This window comes from Cryptosporidium sp. chipmunk genotype I (genome assembly GCF_004936735.1).
Source record: "Cryptosporidium sp. chipmunk genotype I strain 37763 chromosome Unknown contig_18, whole genome shotgun sequence".
NCBI lineage: Eukaryota > Apicomplexa > Conoidasida > Eucoccidiorida > Cryptosporidiidae > Cryptosporidium > Cryptosporidium sp. chipmunk genotype I.
The window spans coordinates 154,340-174,183 of NW_027125593.1; the positions used below are offsets into that span (position 1 = coordinate 154,340).

Below are 19,844 nucleotides of genomic sequence, written 5' to 3' on the forward strand. Positions count from 1 at the left end.
TAACATTATTTATTCGATGAACAGAAACTCAATAATATGCCAATGTAACGCTGACCCCACTCTTTTCTTCTATTTCTCAGCTAATAAATACCACAGAAAATTAGGATTGTATTTGATTGATGATTTCACTTACGGAGATATAATTAAAAATAAAGAAAACACACATAAATCAAAGCTATCTTTTACTCCAGCTACAATTGAGACATTGGATTCAATTTTTTCTGAAGAAACACCCATTGAATATTCATCCAAATTTTTTCCGAGGTTTTCCTGGAGTAAGCATAGTATTTTCGGTGCATTTACAACCGGTATTTCACGCGAAATAAAAATATTAAGCTTAAACAAGGGTCAGCTTCAAATTTCAGAAAAAATTGATATACCCAATTACTTTTGTTCATGTATTGACCTAAATAGCAATGAAAGCTTTCATTTGTTAGCTTCTTCGAATATTAAATATTGCAATTTGCAAAATTTCACTGAAGGGATTATTTCCATAATTGATATTAACACAAAGCAAAATATAGTAAATTTTCATAAAGGTTCTAGTTTTGATAGGTTCAATAATATTCTTGGATATCCTAATAATCTAAAGTGGATAAACTTTAACAGTTTGGTATCTGGCTGGAAGCTTTCCGATTATTCAAGCCAATTACATTTCTACGACATAAGAACTAAAGATACGATTTCCGTCGTCAATATTATGACAAATTCTAATGAATTTCTATCAGTTAACCAACCTGGAGGTAATTATTTACTTGCCAGCAATATAAATAATATTATTAGTATATTTGATATAAGGTTTATGAAAAATGAGCCGAGACAAAATACCATTCAAACAATAAGCTGTATTTATTTTAATGATAATAGTATTAATGATATACAGTGGTTTCCAAATGGAAAGCTGAATGTTTCAATTTGTACTAAGGAAGGAATTTTTATTGCTGAATTAAATAGCGAGGCAAACTCTTATTTATCTTTTGAAACGGCTAAAGCAAACAAATCTTCTGAAAACAATGATATCAATTGGGATGAAGGTCTAATCAAGTATTTCAAACCGTTAAATCTTAAAGAAGATTTTAGTGATACACTTTGTTGGGTTAATTATTCTGGAAGAAGTAACATAAGAAATTCGTTGCTATTTACAACTATTGAGTCTGCATATCTTATATCAAATTTAGAAATTAAAATGAATTCTTTTCCTGCTTTTCGAGCTTCTAAACTACAATCTTATTCAGTAGATACGAAAAACAAATCTCAAAAAAATAAGGTTTTAAATACACCAAGACTGTTTGGTTATTCATGGATTCCATATAGGATAATAAAATATTACAAAAATAATAATAAAAGAATTGAAGAGTGTAACTGCATAGAATTATTGAGAAGATTGGAGAACATAAATTCAACGGAAGCCCGAAATTTGGTCATTAATCAAAATGATCAGAATAAATTAATTAATAATGGAGTCCTTCCACAAGCTATGCACAATCTTGTTATTATTATAAAAATAATTAAGTCTGCTTCCCATGCATTTAATTACTTGTCAACTCTACCTAATCAAATTATTCATTGGAAAGATATATTGAAGCAATTTGGTAGGCAAGAATGCCTACTTAGTGGTGAGAATTTGTCTATTTTAGATAAGCTAATTTTACCAAGTATTAGAGACTTAGTTTATTTTTTAAAACTTGAGGCAGGGAATAGTGATACATCTACCCAGCTCAAATTTATTAATGTTAAGCATGAAGATTTAGAAGGTAAGCCGTCTTCTAAAGGCTTGAATGTTAGAGAAAACTTTCATCATATCGAAATATTTTCTTCTACTTTTAGGGAGAAGTTAATAAATCTTTTTGGAGTTTCTTCATTTAATATTGAGACATCTGTTTTTATAAACAATAATGATCCAATTCAATTGGAATCATTTTTAATCGCATTTTTTTGGAACTGTGTTACACTTCAATACCAGAATTTCATTTCCCACGGTGACCAATTGTCAAATATTCTGGATAATTTTATTGATAACGAAAACAAGCTACTTAAGACGTCTTTTTTAAAAAATATTAAGTTATTTTTTAACTCTGCTGGGATTTTTATTTCAAATTTATATTTTTCAGAAGAATTAAATAAAATCTCCTTAAGTAGAAAGGATATTCAGTTCTATTATTATTCAATTATTTCAACAAGCGAGCATTTACTGGATGAAGATTACTACTTACCAATTTGGAACAGTAACATTCATCTTGAATCTACTCTTCAACTTTCAATAAGATTTATAGTCACATTTTCCAAATTTATTAGCATACACGAACAAAGTCAACAATTTTCTTCGTATTTATTGAATGAACTGTTAATTCCTTCTATGGGAATAAACTCTTACATTTATATTCCGGCTAATTTGTTGCTTTTAATTGGAATTTATTATTTGAACATGGAGGAAATTTCTAATTTGATCGAAGCAGCTATAAGAAAGATGACTCAAAATGGTTTTTTAGATGGAATATCAATTTTAGGATTTAATACATTTGCTGATGAAGCATATTTATTGAGAAGTTTGCCCGATCATCACAATTCTGAGCACAATGGCACTTTTCTTGAAAATATTAATTTCACTGGAAATGTTGATTCAATATTTTTAGAGCCAGACAATAATATAAATAAAAATATAAGCTATAATTTGAGCTCTCAAGCGTGTATTAAGTTAATTTTTCAAAAATACTTATCTATTTCATTTGGAGATATTCAAACTGTTGCGTTAATTGGATCGTGTATTCCTAATCTCACTGGTGGTCTTAAAAAAAATATGGAATTATTGAAAATGTGCATTGATGAATACAGAAATTTACTGAAAAATAATTCTTTAATATATTATTTAATTAATAATTCAAACATGACTAATATTTCTAGGACTGGATCTAAATCTGCAAAATTTACCTATAATGTTTCGAGTATGCTTTATGAGCTTAACATTCTAAGATCAAGTTACTATAAAATGATTCATATTGACCAAGATAAATTAAGGCCACCACTACCAACTGGGAACACATTATTTTGTTATTATTGCGAACAACCATTATATCAAACATGTTTCGAGCAAAGTTGCTTATTTGAAAAAAGTAATTCAAATTCTGATTCTAATTTAATCATTTCTCAATCATTCAATGCAGAACTTTCTGAAGTTCAGTTGGAAAAAAAAGAAACAATTTTTAAAAGTATTTACAATAGAGACTCTCAAATAGGATATTCCTTGCGTCGGACAAGCAATAATACTTCAAGTATAAATAATTTAATTCAACCTGAGGTTAGTCAGAACTTGGATCTATCATCTATGGCCTTAAACTGCCCTAATAAATATTGTAAAAAACCTTTACCTAGATGCGTAGTTTGTTTGACTGAAATGTCTATTAATATGACTAGTAATTCGATCAATGATGACGCTGTGCAAAAGGATTGTACTCAGCAGTGTAATTACAATAAATTAAGCAAATGGTATACTTGGTGTTTGCATTGCCACCATGGTGGATGCTTTAAGCATATAAGCGAATGGTTTGAGTGCTTTGATGAATGCCCTGTACCGGAATGCAATTGTTGGTGTAATTCAGTAGATCACTGGCAAAAATTATGATTGGTGAAATTTACTATTTTTTTAGAACTTCAGTAACTGTAGGCATTTATTAATTTTTATCCATTATTTTTTAAATAATCAATTATTAACATTCGCATCGTTTATTTTTACATTGATATTTTCATCTTGCTCCGCGTTACCTAGTGATTCATTGCTGGATTGTTCCATTTCCATAATTGAGTCCGCAATCCTCGATTCATATCTCAGTGAGATTAACCATATTATCCCGATTACAATGCTAATTGCAAAGCCTGTAAATGTAGCAATATTCAAAATAACAATAAGACTGTCTTTGGTTTTACCGACCATTCCACAAAACGTAACGATTCCATTTGTAAAGTCAACTGAGACTTGCCCACAATTATGAGCCTCCGTCTTAATACTATTTAAAATCATTGCACTCCCAAACATTTTCCTTATTCTTTCGTTAAGAATTGGATTTAGTCTCGTAACCTCACTAGCTGCAAAGGAAGTTGGGCTTATTAAATAATCGTAACTTATACTGGTAATGTATTCCTGAAATTCAATATAGTTGCAAGAATTATTATAATATTTAATATAAAGGCTATTATTTCCGAAATTAGGAGTTTCTCTTATGTGATCAACATCTAGCCAAGAAAATGGATAACAAAAAAAATGATAATTATATAATTCCATTGATTTCTTAACCCATTCTAGTGTATGTTTAAATGTAGAAATTGGATAATCCATAAAATGTTTATTATCTTTGTGATATTTGTCAATTTCAAGCTGATCTATATCCGTATCAGCTGAGATGATTAGGTTTTCTTCAGATTTTGTATTTCCCTGCGAAACGAGAGATGTTGATTCGAATACATTTTCAGCATTGGATGAAGATGTTGAAGTAGAACCATCCTCAAAATCATTTTTTTGGAGAAAGGCGTTCGAAGTTTCTGCCAAATATTTTATTTTATATGGGTATATTATTGATTCGAGAACTTCCAAACCCGGAATTTTAAATGGTAATGATTGGGAAATCATTAAAGCTGAAACATTAGAATTGGGACTGCTACAAAGAGCCGTATATGTAGTATAACCAAATATTGAACTTTTCATCAGCCAATCTTCTTTCTTGTAGCTCTGAGTTATTAAAACTAATACAGGAACATCTTGATCATCTGCAGTAGATTTTTCCACGTCTGGAAAGTACATCAGAGAATATTTTATGTAGTCAGATACATTCATATAATTAAAACACTGTTCTGCTATTGTTTGACTGGTGGAAATTATATTAATATATTCGGGGACAATTTTTAACATATCATTGACAAAATTCCCTGGTAGTAATTGAAGTAATAAATATGAAAGGCTGCTTTCTATTGGTGCATCATCCAATAGCCCAACAATTTCTTGATTACCGAACCTTTCTGCAAGTAAAATATCATTTGAGCTACTTTTTAATAATATTCCATTATTATTATTCAAAAACAAATTAGAAATAGGGTCATTTTTACTCATTATTCTATTTTTCATGTTCAAATTTTTGAAGTATAATTCACTTAAACTGTCACTATTAGTGAAATTATTAATTTGACTTGATATATGTTGAGGGTTTTTATTTGAAGAGTTGAAAAATAAGTCTTTAACATTCAAGTTAACTTGGGATTTTTCATTTTCAAGTTCATTATATAAATTTAAATATATATGATTTTTAATTCCGTGGTTTTCTAAAACTCTTATTCTATCCATTATAAAATCGTTTTCTAATAGATAACTCTTATTGTCGTTTTTAATCTTGATATATGATGCGAGGGGATACAAGCATATACTCATAATCATTCCTAATTCAGGACTTACTGTTGAAATCCAATTCATTCCTATTGGGCTGAACAAATCACTAACTATCCAAGCACAGTAATCTTTCCCCACAGTTCCTGCAACCGTTAGAGTATATGAAACGAATGAAATAAATGTAGATAATCCCATAAATATGAACGCGACAGCAACCAATGCTGATCTACTTTGGAAAAATCCAATGTGACTCCTGCCAGAAAGAAATAGTTTTATGTGAAGAATTGAGAAAACGATTGAAATTATTCCGATTATAATAGATAATGCACATAGTACTGTAATTATTACAAAAACAATGCTGCTTGCAGTCCTAGATAGATTTAAAAATAATACAATATATGAAATAAACTTCTTGAAAATTTCAAAATATTCATCTACACTAAAGGACATTGATGAAGTATCCACTGAATTTATGAGCTCAGTTATTTTGTTTAGAATTGGAATCATAGAGTTGAATAGCGTCTCATTCACCGGCATAAATGAGTTTGCAGCGTTCAACACAGAGCTCTTAAGTGATTCTTTGGCCGGAATATACCAATCTATACCAGTAGGATTGATTACTGATGCATTAGTAAAAACGTATACCAATTCATTTAATCTTTTACTTAGAGCTGTTGGAAACCCTGCACTTCTAATGTAGTTAATTGTGCCATTAAATAATTCAACTATTGCTTCAACTGATCCCAATTCCTGAAATAAACCGTAAAGTGGTAGAGATCCAATAAAAGGAACGGTTGTATTTGTTTTTAAAAATAATTCTGCAACACTGAATGAACCGGAAGTCATGTTAATATTTATGTTACCATTTGAAAATGCATCTGCCCCTATTGCAAGCCAGCAAACTGACTTTGAAAAAGAATCAAAAAAGGTGAAGAAGTTTACAATTATCACAATAGAAAGGGTAATATAAGCCACACACAGTCCGCATAGTAGGAATGTTAATATATATATACTGAGTTTAACTTTCCACAATCCGTTTGATGTTTCTTCAAATGAAACAACTCTGTCATTCAAAATTCTGCACAAAACAAACCCAAGAGATACTACAATAAAGGTAAAAATTGAAATACCAAAAATTATGCAGCTGGCAATTTCTCTCCAAACCAATGTATCTAAATAACCGGATATTAGTGGTTTTAGGTCTATTTGAGTTTTGCTGGAATCCGCAATAATTGCATTTTCAAAAATAATTCCTGCTAAGACACTATTATCTGAATGCCACGATTTGAACCATTCCCACATTTCCTTTTTATAAGCTAGTTCACTTTCTTCAAGTTTTGTGTAACTCCCACAGTTTTCAACAACGAATTCTTCCAAAATAGACACCCTGGAATCGCTAATGACTTGCTGTGCCTTCTCGAGGCTAGATAAAATATATGGGGTATCAACTGACCATGGTATATCCGTTGAGGAAGCCTCAATTTTGCTAAAGAGGTATATAAATATGCAAAAAATGATAGTTATATAATGTTTAACAATCATTTTACTTCATTTTTAAAAGTTATATAGAACTCATGTAATTCAAAGTCAAGATTCTTATTTTTTTGGCGCTGGTATTTTCTGGTATTTCCAGTTACAGACAGAATAACAGAAAGAATTCATTATTAAATATTTTTTTCTTGTAAGATTTTATGAATTCTAAGTAATTCCCTACATGAACTAACTACATTGCACTTAAGTTTCTCAATTTCATTAATATTCTTTGCACTATTGTGCAAATTCTTAGTAATTTCTAATAAGCTTTCATTGAGTTTGGGCGCATTTGAATTTGATTCCGACTCTGAATTTGGGTTGAGTCTTATCTGAGAATAATGTAAATCTCTATTTTCAAAAAAATGGCTTCTTTGATTTGTTACCAATGCTTTTCTGTGAGTTACGTCTTTAAAAACTGAACCACTTGTTAGTTTGGGTGAATTTGCGCACTCATTTTCGGCAGAAACGCCGTAGCATAGCGATTTTGCGTTTGATAATATTTCAAGTGGACTAATGGATAAGTTTGATTGATTAACTATCAATTTTAGTGTATGGTTGAAATCGGAATTTATTATCACATTTTTCCTCGCTAACAGTATCGAAACAGCTATAAAATTCACTATTGGCAAAGATGATTCAACTGCTTCGCAAACTTCTTTGTTCTTGTTTTTTCTTTCTTTCACAAAATCATCTATTAAAATTTCACTTTCATTAAATTTTCCTTTTTGAAGAGCATCGCAAAATATGCATTCCCAAATTATAATTGAATTATTTAAATCGGAAAATTCTCTAGAAAATAAAAGTCTAATCCACCTTAAGAAAATAAGTTGGGGTTCAATTTGATGCTCTTTATAAAGATGATTAAACAGCTCATAATCGACTTTTTCTAAAATACCATAGATATTTATACACCTATGCACTATCGGAGGTTTATTTGAGTTATCTTTTTTCAATGAAACACTATCGTCTGGGCCGCATTCATTGTAGGTGGATTGGAACATGTATTTTAAACCAAAAAAATTCATAACAGAATTAAACATAATATAAGTATCTGCTTCTATTGAATCTTTCCTAAAAATGCGTTCTAGACTGAAATTATTATCTCCCTTATATTCATTTTTTGATTCTACACTATTTGAATCAGCTTTATTGCAAAAAATTTTCTGACTATAGTTTATCAGAAACAAAATTGCAGCAATCTCATTCATTCCCTGTTTGTATCCCAATTCAGGGTTTTCACGTGTCCATGTAAACAATATTCTTTGCAGAAGTTGTCTCGTATTTGAATCAGAAAAAAGTTGTCGTTCAGAATAGGTTCTTGTAATATCTTTCCAAATTTCATCTAATAATTCACTATTTTTGTGCTGTTCATTCCATGGATTATTGGCAATCTGAGATAAAGGATGAAACTTTAAAGGGTCCATTGAAGTAACTTTACTAATATCTAATTTATTTTGGTTAAAAGAGCGAAAATAATTATTTCTTTCCATATCTAGCAATTTGCAAATTTTGTTGTAGCAATCATGAATAGAAAGCGAAAAAAAATCGATAGGGATAATTCTGAGTAGTATCATCCACTTAAGACGTGGGATATCAAATATATTTTCGTTTTTTCCTTGATTATACTTCAAAATACAAACATTTTCGGTATATTTAATAAAGTTCCGTTTTGGATCGCCTTTCAAATACTCAAAAAAATCTACAAAACTTGAATCTTCAATTTTTGAATAGTATTCGTCATTTTCAAAAACTTCAAAATCACCCATTTTAAACTAATCCTAGAATTACAGAAATTGCTATACTAAAATTCCCCGCAAAATCCTTTGCATGATAGTTGAAACTTTACTTTTTTTCATTGATATTAAATAATAAAAAATCAAAGTGTTCTTCAAATAAACCGATCTCAAAGATACTGTCTTCAAATATATTTTCTTTGTTATTAATTTTCATATATTTGGAAATTATGCTCAACTTTCTAATTGATATTACAAAAGTTAAAATGCTTATTTCATCAGTCAAAACGCTTCCAAAAAGTTCGATGCATATTAGTTGGCTTGGGCATTCTCTCACACAATTATAAACCCTTTCAAATAGATTAATTTTATTTTTTATTTGCGTTTCCCATTGTTCAAAATAGAGTTCAATTTTCGAGATTTCATCTGTGTGTAGTGATATTTGATTTATAGTTTCAAAATATTTGAAAATTTGAGTAGTTGCTATCTGAGAAATATTTAAGTATTCGTTGCAAATGTTATCAATTTCCCTAGGGAAAAATACCGAGTTATTTTTAGTTTCCATGCTCTCTAAACTTGAAGATATTACGTCTAAGATTATTATCGAAAACAAACAAGAATTTTGATCATTAAGTAGAATAATTTGTTCAATGCTATTTTGGTAATTACTGTCACAATTTAACTCACAGTTGTAAAAATTTTCGTTTTTTTGTAAGAAATTATTACAAAAATATTTGATAATGTGCTTAAACGAATTAAAAATAAGAATAGCTTTATTTTCAATTGACGCAGCTTCGTCAGTTATTAGATAAATTAAACAAACCATCAAGTTGTACCAATAATTGTGGTTTAAACATAACAAAAAAAGAATTGTTCCTTTACTGAGATCGCTAATACCAATTTTTAAATGATGCAATTTTTTAATTCTATCATTTTTTTCGATTTTTATACCTAGAAATAATTCAGTTTCCATAGATTCGAAAATAGTTTGTATTATTCTGCAAATCAAATACTTTTTTTCAAGCGTTATCTGAGTTCCATCATATATATTGTTGTAAACCATCTTTAAAATTTTGTCAAATACTATTTTTTCAAGTTCACATATGTTAACATACGGAATACTATCATGTCTTGTTATATTTTTGTAAAACCTAACAAAAAAAATAGAAAATTCCAAGATTAAAATTTGGTCCTTAAGAAAGAAGCTGTTGATTTTAGTGTTTATTAAATTAAAATCAGTTTTTTCATGTGAGTTTTTAACTTGAGGTTCGTTGATTTTATGTTCAGAAAGCTCTTGATTATAAATCAGGTCAAAAATAGATTCTAATGTTGAATAGGATTGTTCGCTATCTAAAAAAAGTAGAGAAAGTTTATTGTTATAACCAATAAAAGATAAGCATCCGATCAATACATTAACTAACTCCGTTAAAATCAATATTTTTCTAAACTTCACCTTCTTGCTTATTGACTGAGCTTTATTGTTTACTGAAATTAAATGCTTTATGGACTTTAAATTATTACAAATTAAATTGAAGAATGTTTTAACAAGGATATAATCGTTTGTTTCTGGCGAAGTAGATAGAATTTCAATAATTGATGAGTAGAACTCAAATAAAATTTTCGGGTGAATAATTTTATCAAAGGTTGGAGATAAGCAAATTAATGAACTTAATTTTGCAGAATCAATATATTTAAAAGTATTAACGATTATTTTTATTAAATATATAGGTTCTGAAAGATTTTCGTTGAAAAAATTTTTTGAGTGTTTCATGCATAAAAATAGTTTATTGTTTAGATTGGAGAATTCTAAATAAGATGTATCAGAAATTGAGTTGGAGTTTTTCCAATAATAAATTAGATTTTCCAAACATTTAAATTTTTGATTTACAGAAAATTCAAGTTCAAATAGCAAACTCATTAGTTCTAACGCTGCTATTCTTAATATTGAGTGTTTAAATACTTCTTTAAAACCATCTACAACTAAAAGCAGCAAATTCTCGTAAATTGAACAGTCTATAAGTTCAATAAAGGCCAAACAAGATTGATTTTTTAATTTTTTCAATATGTTAGTTCCCAAATTCAGAATTCCATGAATTAAGTTATATTTATTTACCTCAGAATTATTAATTGAAAATTCGATAGATTGAAAAATTAAATTAAGTAAAGAATCGACTTTACTACTTTGATTATTAGAGTTTTTGATAAATATATTAAACAGGATTTTATCTAAATTTGTACTTGAAATTTCATTAAGTGGGTATAAACTCAAATTGGGGATATTTAATGTTCTTAAAATAATCTCTCCTAACAACTTTGAAGAATGTATTCTAACGAAATATGAATTTGAGTAAATTGATTTGATTATACAAATAGCCAGTTCGTAGGAGCAATCTAGCCACGATATAGATATTTCAGAAAGTAGTAACAGGACCATTCCTTGAAATTGTGTATCAGTAGAATTTAATAAAACGTCAACAATACATGGCTCGAAAACACCTGAAATTCTTTTAATAGATTTGAGTGAAAAACGGGCGGAAGTATTAATTTCGGAAATCAAGGAAAAAGCAAAATTCGAATCAAATTGCATATTTAATGTGATTGATAAAACGTCTTTAAATACTTTATTAAATAAAATGGGTAAATCATTTGATCCTGTTGAAGTTTTAAAATCAGTATTAAAAATTTGGTATTGATCGATAACTCTATTAATGCCTTCAATGTTACTTTCTATTCCATTTGCCTTGAAACTAAACCTTTTCAATAGCGCAGACATTAAGTTTAACGAAGAATTACATAAAGTAAATCCATTTTCGTCTTTAACTTTGAAATCATACATTTTAATATTATTCAATGCTGAAAATAGAGATCCACAGAGCAAACTCAAATCAAAAATTCCGCAAAGATTATTTGTTCCAGAGCCACTTTTTGATTTAGAAATTAGTGCTGCGAGGATATGATTAGAATGAATACTACATTTATAATGCTGAAATGAAATCCCATCAGAATCATAATCTTGTTGATCTGTAATCCCATTAAACAATTTCATATTTAAACTAGCTATTATCAGTAATTTAATTACATATTTAATAGATTTGTGAAATTTAGAGTCCCTGATTGTAATTGATACTAAAATATTTATCAATTTGCAAAGATTATTTGATTTCCTTTTAGGATGAGGAATATATAATTTTTGCAGGTTGCTGTTTAAATTTCCACAATGTAGAAATAGTTCATTTGGATCATATGATAAATTTGCTTTAATTTGTTCGTTGAATCTAAATTTTGTGTTACCACCAATCAGCTGAAAAAAAATATCGTCAATTTTTTCATAATCTAGAGTGAAATCTCCAAATTCTTCATAATTAAATTTATAGTTATCGCAATCAGAACCAAGTTCATCGAATGTTAACAAGGAATAAAGAATGTGCAAAAGTAAATTTTTTGGCAAGTCATTTGTTTGCTCTTTATTCAAAAAGCTTTTATCATCTTTTTCATTTTGAATTTTAGTTTTATTTAAAGTAGACCATGAGTTCATTAAAATAAAATCATTTAAAGTTTGGGCAGTTTCATTATTTATCAATACACTGATTTTCGTCATTGGCAATTTATAACTCTTATTTTTTGATTGCTTTTCAAAAGAATTCTCAAATAAATTTGTGTTCAGTGAATTTAATATCGCAGAAAATATTTCTAATAAATTTTCAGAATTTCCTGGATGGTCACACTTAAAAATAAAATCAATATAAATCATGCACAACTGATAAAAAAAATTACAGAATTTTTCGGACATAAATGCAATATAAATACGATTTAAAAATGAATTCAAGTGTATATTTGATGTAATAATATTACCAGGAAATAAACTTAGTTTATTTTGAAATGCCTGAAACATTGAGTCCATACTAATTCTTGCCAAAATGATTTTCATTAAGTTACATATTTCTTCAATAGTTATAGAGCAGTTTTGATTCAAATATTGGTTATAAAATTGTTCCGAACAATCAATTCTATTATTTGATTCAATGAGAAATTTATTCGGAAAGTTTACAATCAATTTAGAATCAGATAAAATAAATAATAAAAGAGTAAATAAATAAACAAATTTTAGTGAATTACCACACAAAAGTTTAAAATTATTTGCTGAGTTATATATAAACTCTGTAACAAAAGATATGCCAAGAAGGTTAATAATGCTTTGTAATGGAATTCTATTATTTCCAAATATCAATATGTTAACATCAAAATTTTTATAACAGAAATTTTGGATTCTTGCAATTAACTCTAAGGATATTAATTCACTTAAGAAAAAATATATATTGTTAAATTTTTCAGCAATTTCAAAGTTAGAAAAGTTGAATAAACTTTTTAATAATGTTAATATGTCTTCTCTCTGGTTTTCTAAATCAATACATAATTTTTTCAGATAGTAATAGAGTAAAACATTAGAAACAAAATATTCTCTTGGTCGGATCATTTTAAATAATTTTTTTAGTATCAATAAGGTACGATTAAAAGAATGCAAATTTTGTGGTTGAATAATGTTATAGTGAAATTTATCCAAGATTGTGTTAAATTTTGAATTGTTGATTATTAAGTCAGTGACTAAACTCTTGGATTCATTAGATGATGAAAATAATTGAGATTGCAAATTCGGTATTATTAAATTAAAGATGTATTTGTTTGAATAATTACTGTAATCAAATAGATTTTCATTTAAATCTTCAAGACAGAAATTTTCTAAAAAAACGCGAAATATAGGTAAATACAGGTCAACTTTATCACTAGAAATCTGAAGTCCAATGGAGGTACTTAGGAAATTGAATATTTTATGTAACCATGAGTTGTATATATCTTTAATTTTAAGAGGAAAATTCTTATTCAACAATATTTTCTTAATTAACATAAAAGATTGACCAAAAATTGAAATAGTACGAGAAAGTACCCCTGAACAGATATTTAACGGCTTAATATTGCAAATAATGATGTATAGGCATTCCATTTCATTTATTAGCCAATAAGTTTTAGATAACTTTTTTATATCTGAAAATTTTATTGATAGCGATAATAACTCTAAAATATGCGACAAAGTAATTGAGTTATTTGAAGTTAGGGATTTAATAAAATAATTACCATGAATTCTGGAATATGGTTTTTTTTTTGAGTTGTTAAAAATAACGACCAAGCCCAGGTTATTAATTAAATGATCTCCAACTTCTAATTCATATTCCCAAAGTAGGCATTCGCTTCTTTTCAACTCAATTAATATTTGGACTTGAGTAAAGTTGAATTCCATGCAGCACACATTATCTACGCTTGAGGTTTCTTCGAAAAAACTATCAAATATTAAGGGTAGTTTTTCATAATAATACTTTCCATCCGCTTTCTTTAAGATTTGGAGTAATCTAGTAAGCATATTAGACTTTCCTTCTGGCGTTATTAATTCTTTTTTTTCACAATTATAATTAATATTATCTCTCTTAATGATTTGAATCGATACAAATAAAATAAAATCCAAAAACAAGTTATCTTCTAATCCATTATTAATTTTTTCTTCTAACAAAATCTTTCTTCTAAGATTGAACCAAGCCAAAATTAAATTTTGTGATGAAGAAGATATGTTTTGTATAGAAAGTGAATATACTAAATAGTAAATAAGCTGGATTTCAACAAAACCGCGATCTAATTTAGCAAATTCCAGCTCATCTATTCCTATATTCACAACTCTGTTAAATTTAGAAAATTGAATTTTGAACTTATGATTGTTTAGATGATTTAATATTCCATTAAAAAGTATATTTAGTGAAAGAAATCTATACTTATTATTATTAAAACTGTGATTAAATAATAAGTTCATAAACCAATTTAATGGATCTGAGTTTATTTCTTCAATAATATCTTGCTCAAAAATTGAATCTAAAACTAATAAATAGTCAACAAATTCTTCCAAAATTTGGTTAGCCAGTTTTGAATGATAATTTATTGGCTGATCTAAAAATGAAAGGACAATATCAGAAATGGGTATTAAATAAAAAAAGGGTATTGATAAATTGATAGAAGTTTTATCTATTTTTGAAACTTCATACTTAAATCTTGAAATCCAAACGACAAGTGACTGCAATCCATATGCTGATTCTTCATCTGACCTGTAATCATTTATTAAGTACGCAAGTGTGTGAAATGATATTTTAAAAACTTCATAGTTATAAATAGGATTTTTAAGCCTATCAATATCATTTATCATTGAGCAGCAAAGAACTAATCCTCGATAAAATGCCATTTGACAAACATTTGAAAATTTACACCTTATAACGTGTTCTTCAACATTTTTCACAATTTTGTTCATATTATACAAATATAAGTCATTGGTCTTATCATAATCATCTGTAATTTGCTCACTTATATATAATAATGCTGATAACATTCCAATTGATGTTATTAAATCTTTGTTAAACTGGCTGAGGCTGTTCGAGAACAGCATTCCATAAAAAATATTATTAATTACTTTTTTTGTAAGTTTTCCATTCTCACATTGATCCAAAACATCATTAAAAAGGATTTTAATATATTTCATTAAGTTGCTAAATGAATTACTGAAACATATCACAATACTATAAATTCGGTTTAATATGGAGGTAACGCATAGTAATAATTGTTGGTCAATCACAAAATAATGATCTATAGTTTTTTTCATGTCAGTCTCATTGATAAAAGATGTTATTTTGCAAGTAAAATCTGAAGTTTGAATATGAAATAAATAGATTAATACCCTTTTTAATACCATGTCTAAATTATATATTCCATCAAACATTGTTTGTAATGCATAATCAGAGCGCAAAATCTCTTTGTTATAAAGCCCCGCAGATGAAACCAACATTTCAAATACGTCGTTGAGGATGAATTGAACGGAATGAGTATATTTCTCAATTAATAATTGGTTCTCTTCCTTGTTATCTAAGTCCAAATGATCACTATGAAAATCGGTATTTATATCTATAGTCATATTTTCTACAACAAAATTGACCAAGTTGTTGTAACTGATACAAACAAATTGGATATATTCTGAAATATTTGGTTGCATTAACTTTGACTCGCACATAAAATTTCGTAGATAATTCAATAATTTTCTCTTTGAACTTTTGTCATTTTCAACAAAAACTATTAGTAGTAGTATTAGGCTACAAGATTTGCTTCTGTTTGAAACTTCAATTGAGCACACTTCTTTTAGATCCTCAACTTCCAAACCAACTTCCAAACTTAATCCAACTTCACAAATGATCTCAACAACATCACCTTTTACATAAGGGTATCTAGAAAAATATCTATTTGTTAATTCAATCAATAAATTGCTCATTAAAAAATAATTAAACCCTGAAAAAAAATACTTAAACTAAAAACTAATTTTGTTAATATTGCATTTATGCAACCAGTGAATTAAACTAGGAATCTTAAATTACCTACTATTAAAGAATGATATTCATCAGTTAATTTAATAATATGGAATTTTCAGACTGGGGCGACAAAAATCGTCACAAGAATCAACGTATATTGTCAATCATCATATATATTCCAATACTTAATGAAAATGCGAAAACCAAGGCCAATTGAAACTCAATACCTTAGTAGAAAAAAATAATTTGAGCTCAGTTATTAGATGTGTCTTCAAAAATATAATATTTCAGAAACACGGAAACCAAATACATCATTGCATTAGTAGTTCGCATTAAATGATAAATTTCATTCATAATAGAGGTAAAGCCAATCCCTAAACTGTGTTAAACTTACGAATGGATGATAATCTTCATATTTCATTTAAAATATAGTATATAAAAATAATCGAGCTTAGCAGTAATTAATGAAGAGCAAAAAAAGTTTCAGTCTTAGGACAATACATAATGCCGTCTAAGTTACTGTTAGCGCCCATGTCATTTTTTGCCTTGGAAAAGAGGATCGAGTGATATAATTAGTTCCATTTTTCGCAAATAAAGTCACTTTATATTGGCTATTCTAATTTGCGACTTTATTTTGTATCGAGAATGATTCGGCAGAAAAAATACCATCTTCTGTAACGATTGCATCAATGAACCTAGGGGGAATTACGTCATAACAAGGGATAAACGCAATAGTCTGTGAATTAGGTAAGCTTTCTTCTGAGTTTTCCGAAGTGTATACTAAATTATCAGATATTTTTTGTTCAACGACTTCGTTAAAAACGGTTGAGTGTTCAAAATAATTTTTCTCGCATAATTTATATGATTCTGAAACGATCATCACGGGAATGTGGTGTATCTTTGCAAGCATTGCCACAAGTGATGATCCTGAACGATTCATTACATATCCGTTAGAAAATATAGCGCATGAACCAATGATCACTTTGGTTGCGTACCTTAAATGATAGGCTAAACAATTGAGTAACGTATATGTTATTTTAATTCCCTTTAAAGATAGTTTTTTTGCAATATCTTGACTACTTGAGTCAATGTTGTTCTTGGAGTCAACAACAATCAGTTGAAAGCTCTTGTTCATTTCTACAGCTTTAAATAGCGATTTGATTACAGAACTAGAATTTGAATATGTAACTATTACATCACCATCAATAATATATTTATTTGAAATTACATATGAAATTCTCTCACATGCATTCACAATTCTTTGATAGATATAGGTTTTTATAGAGGAAATTAGTTGGTTTATTATCTCATTTGGAGGAAGAGATGGGTTAATCTTGCATATTTGTTTTTTTAACCATTTAATCACATTTCCCATAGCAATATTATGTTGTCTCTGGGATGTTATATATGAAATATGCGTGTCTAGAACCATCTTCAAGTGTTTTTCGATACTTTTATATGGAGGACAGTAATAGTCTTCAAGCATTTGCCCTATTGCAATTAGCAGACATTTACTTCTCATATTCGTACCAACAATTTTCCTGTCTTTCATTCTCATTCCCAACCTCAAAATAGCAGGGTGAATTCTACATTGATCTAATATCGAAATAAAAGAGTTTGAAATGGAATTCCTACCAAAGTATGGGCATATGGGACAATTAAATATATTTTGTACAACATTTTTTTTTTCCATCATAAAAACCTAGATATATAAATACTGGAAAAAATTGCGCCCAAATTAATCGCAGTTAACTTTTTATAATAAAGCTGACACCTATTTCAATTTATAAGCAAACATTTACTGCCGAATATAATCTAGCAGTAAACAACGATCTATAATTACCCTCCTACTAAATTTTAACTCAATCTTTTTAGATTTGAGTAAATTTCAGGATATTATATTACTGCTTTCTGCATTTCCATAGGCGATTCTTTTAAGATGATCTGTGATATTCTTCTTGTCACTATTTTGATCTGCACCAAACACTACATTTTTCATGTTCAAGTTTGTGTTAATACCTGACTCTGAGTTAATAGAATATGATGTAAATGGATACGTTCTTTTTTGTAATGCTGGTGTTGTAAAACATAATTCTTGCGAGTGTTTAAGGAAAGATTCTTCAGATCCATGTTTATACTCATTCGAAGGAATATTTGTTCCTAATTGTGCAGGCTGTGAGTTTGGCATTCTGTTTTGTTTATGAACTATTGAAAGCTTTTTAACCATATCAATCGTACCTAAAATATCAAAGCTGTTGGAAGGGGTAATTGAAGTAGAAGATGACGTGCTTGCAAGAGAATCGACCATGTATGCATTTATCCTATCTTTTCCCCTCAGTGTATTTGTAGCATACTTTGACCTCAGCATTTGTAAATGCTTTTTTGCGACATTGATACCTAAGTGATGAATATATGGAAAATCTCTAATTAAGATTTCAGGATGGAAATCTGCAATTTCTTCGTATACTTTGTTTTGTAGTAGTCTTTTTGTTGGTTCGAAGTTGTCAAAAGACCAGTCAATTGAATTACTTGTGTTGGAATTCAATGAAATTAATTCTGGCTCAATTGAAGAATTTGATTGAAACTGGACATTACCGGTGTTTGATGATTTTGGAGAGTCGTACCCTGAATTAATATTGATGCCATTAAAATATGGATGCGATAGTGCTTCTTCAGCTGTTATTCGTTTTCTTGGGTTAAAGCTTAGCATTTTTTCAATAAGATCAATGGCCTCAGGACAATTAAATCCTGGAAACAGAGTTGAAATATGCCTACCCTTATAGTTTGGAAGTGCATCTAAATACTTTCTTGCATTTTCGGTGCTCCCCTTATAAGGAAGCCATGAATCTAAGTCATCTTTGCCAGGGGTCCCTAAACAAGAAATAATTGCTTTAAGTTGGTCTAGATGGTCGTGGCCAGCAAATAAAGCACTTCTTTTAATTAGCTCAGCAAAAATACAGCCTGCACTCCATATATCCACAGCTTTATCATATCTATTCACGCACAAAATTATTTCAGGGGCCCTGTACCATCTTGTAACTACATAATCCGTTAGCTCGTCCTTGCTTTCATCAATGTCAAAAACATTTCCTCTTGCTAGGCCGAAATCACAGATCTTTAAATCACATGATAGGTTCACAAGGATATTTGATGGCTTTAAATCACGATGTATAATATTTACCTTATGTAAGTAAGACAATCCTCTCAAAATTTGGTACATAAAATATTGTATATGTTCATTTGTTAGTGTCTGCTTACTATATATCACACGGTGTAAATCTGTTTCCATCAACTGTGTAACAATATATATGTCTTCAAAGTTTGGAGAGTCTGGAGGAAGAAGATCGATAATACCTAGAATATTTTCGTGATGAAGCTGTCTCAAAAGCTTAATTTCTCTTAGAATTCTCTTAGCATCGATTAAGTCTTGAAATGCATCGAATATTTTCTTTACCGCAATATATGACCCCCGAGATTTGTCGTAAAATGAAACTACACAACCGTAGGCACCACTTCCTACCTTTTTAATAAACTTGTAATGTTCAGGAACTGTGTATGTGTTTCCATCTTCTACATTTACAGTAACGTTTTTTGTAATTTTCATTATTTAATAGATTATTAAAATAATCTACATTACGAATTTATAATCTTACAGCTTTTTAGTGGTCCATTTCATGTTAACAATCCCACATGTTCAGCATGTGGGCAATTTCCCGCCTTAGCTACGGCACGACGTTCTTAATGAGGGAAATTGTAAAGTTGTAAAGAATAATATAAAGCAGTAAAAAAATTTTGTTGCAAAGTTGATTGAAAGTAGTT

General features: G+C 28.8%; 6 protein-coding genes across 6 annotated transcripts; 1 reads left to right on the plus strand and 5 right to left on the minus strand.

Moving 5' to 3' along the window:
- Positions 1-16: 16 nt before the first annotated feature.
- ELE39_001594 (conserved COOH terminal-specific cysteine rich domain) lies at positions 17-3,619 on the plus strand (the record flags this gene model as incomplete). The annotated part of the gene is made up of 1 exon (XM_067344633.1): positions 17-3,619. One exon carries the CDS (start codon positions 17-19, stop codon positions 3,617-3,619), a length of 3,603 nt encoding a protein of 1,200 aa, XP_067201571.1.
- A 78-nt stretch (positions 3,620-3,697) lies between these two features.
- ELE39_001595 (uncharacterized protein) lies at positions 3,698-6,913 on the minus strand (the record flags this gene model as incomplete). The annotated part of the gene is made up of 1 exon (XM_067344634.1): positions 3,698-6,913. One exon carries the CDS (start codon positions 6,911-6,913, stop codon positions 3,698-3,700), a length of 3,216 nt encoding a protein of 1,071 aa, XP_067201572.1.
- Positions 6,914-7,035: 122 nt separating this feature from the next.
- ELE39_001596 (TBC domain containing) lies at positions 7,036-8,670 on the minus strand (the record flags this gene model as incomplete). The annotated part of the gene is made up of 1 exon (XM_067344635.1): positions 7,036-8,670. One exon carries the CDS (start codon positions 8,668-8,670, stop codon positions 7,036-7,038), a length of 1,635 nt encoding a protein of 544 aa, XP_067201573.1.
- Positions 8,671-8,746: 76 nt separating this feature from the next.
- On the minus strand, positions 8,747-15,988 carry ELE39_001597 (uncharacterized protein; the record flags this gene model as incomplete). Its single annotated transcript, XM_067344636.1, has 1 exon — positions 8,747-15,988. The coding sequence occupies one exon, from the start codon at positions 15,986-15,988 to the stop codon at positions 8,747-8,749; it is 7,242 nt and encodes a 2,413-aa protein (XP_067201574.1).
- Positions 15,989-16,641: 653 nt separating this feature from the next.
- On the minus strand, positions 16,642-17,718 carry ELE39_001598 (guaning nucleotide exchange factor; the record flags this gene model as incomplete). Its single annotated transcript, XM_067344637.1, has 1 exon — positions 16,642-17,718. The coding sequence occupies one exon, from the start codon at positions 17,716-17,718 to the stop codon at positions 16,642-16,644; it is 1,077 nt and encodes a 358-aa protein (XP_067201575.1).
- A 195-nt stretch (positions 17,719-17,913) lies between these two features.
- Positions 17,914-19,629, minus strand: ELE39_001599 (kinase domain-containing; the record flags this gene model as incomplete). Its single annotated transcript, XM_067344638.1, has 1 exon — positions 17,914-19,629. The coding sequence occupies one exon, from the start codon at positions 19,627-19,629 to the stop codon at positions 17,914-17,916; it is 1,716 nt and encodes a 571-aa protein (XP_067201576.1).
- Positions 19,630-19,844: the final 215 nt, after the last annotated feature.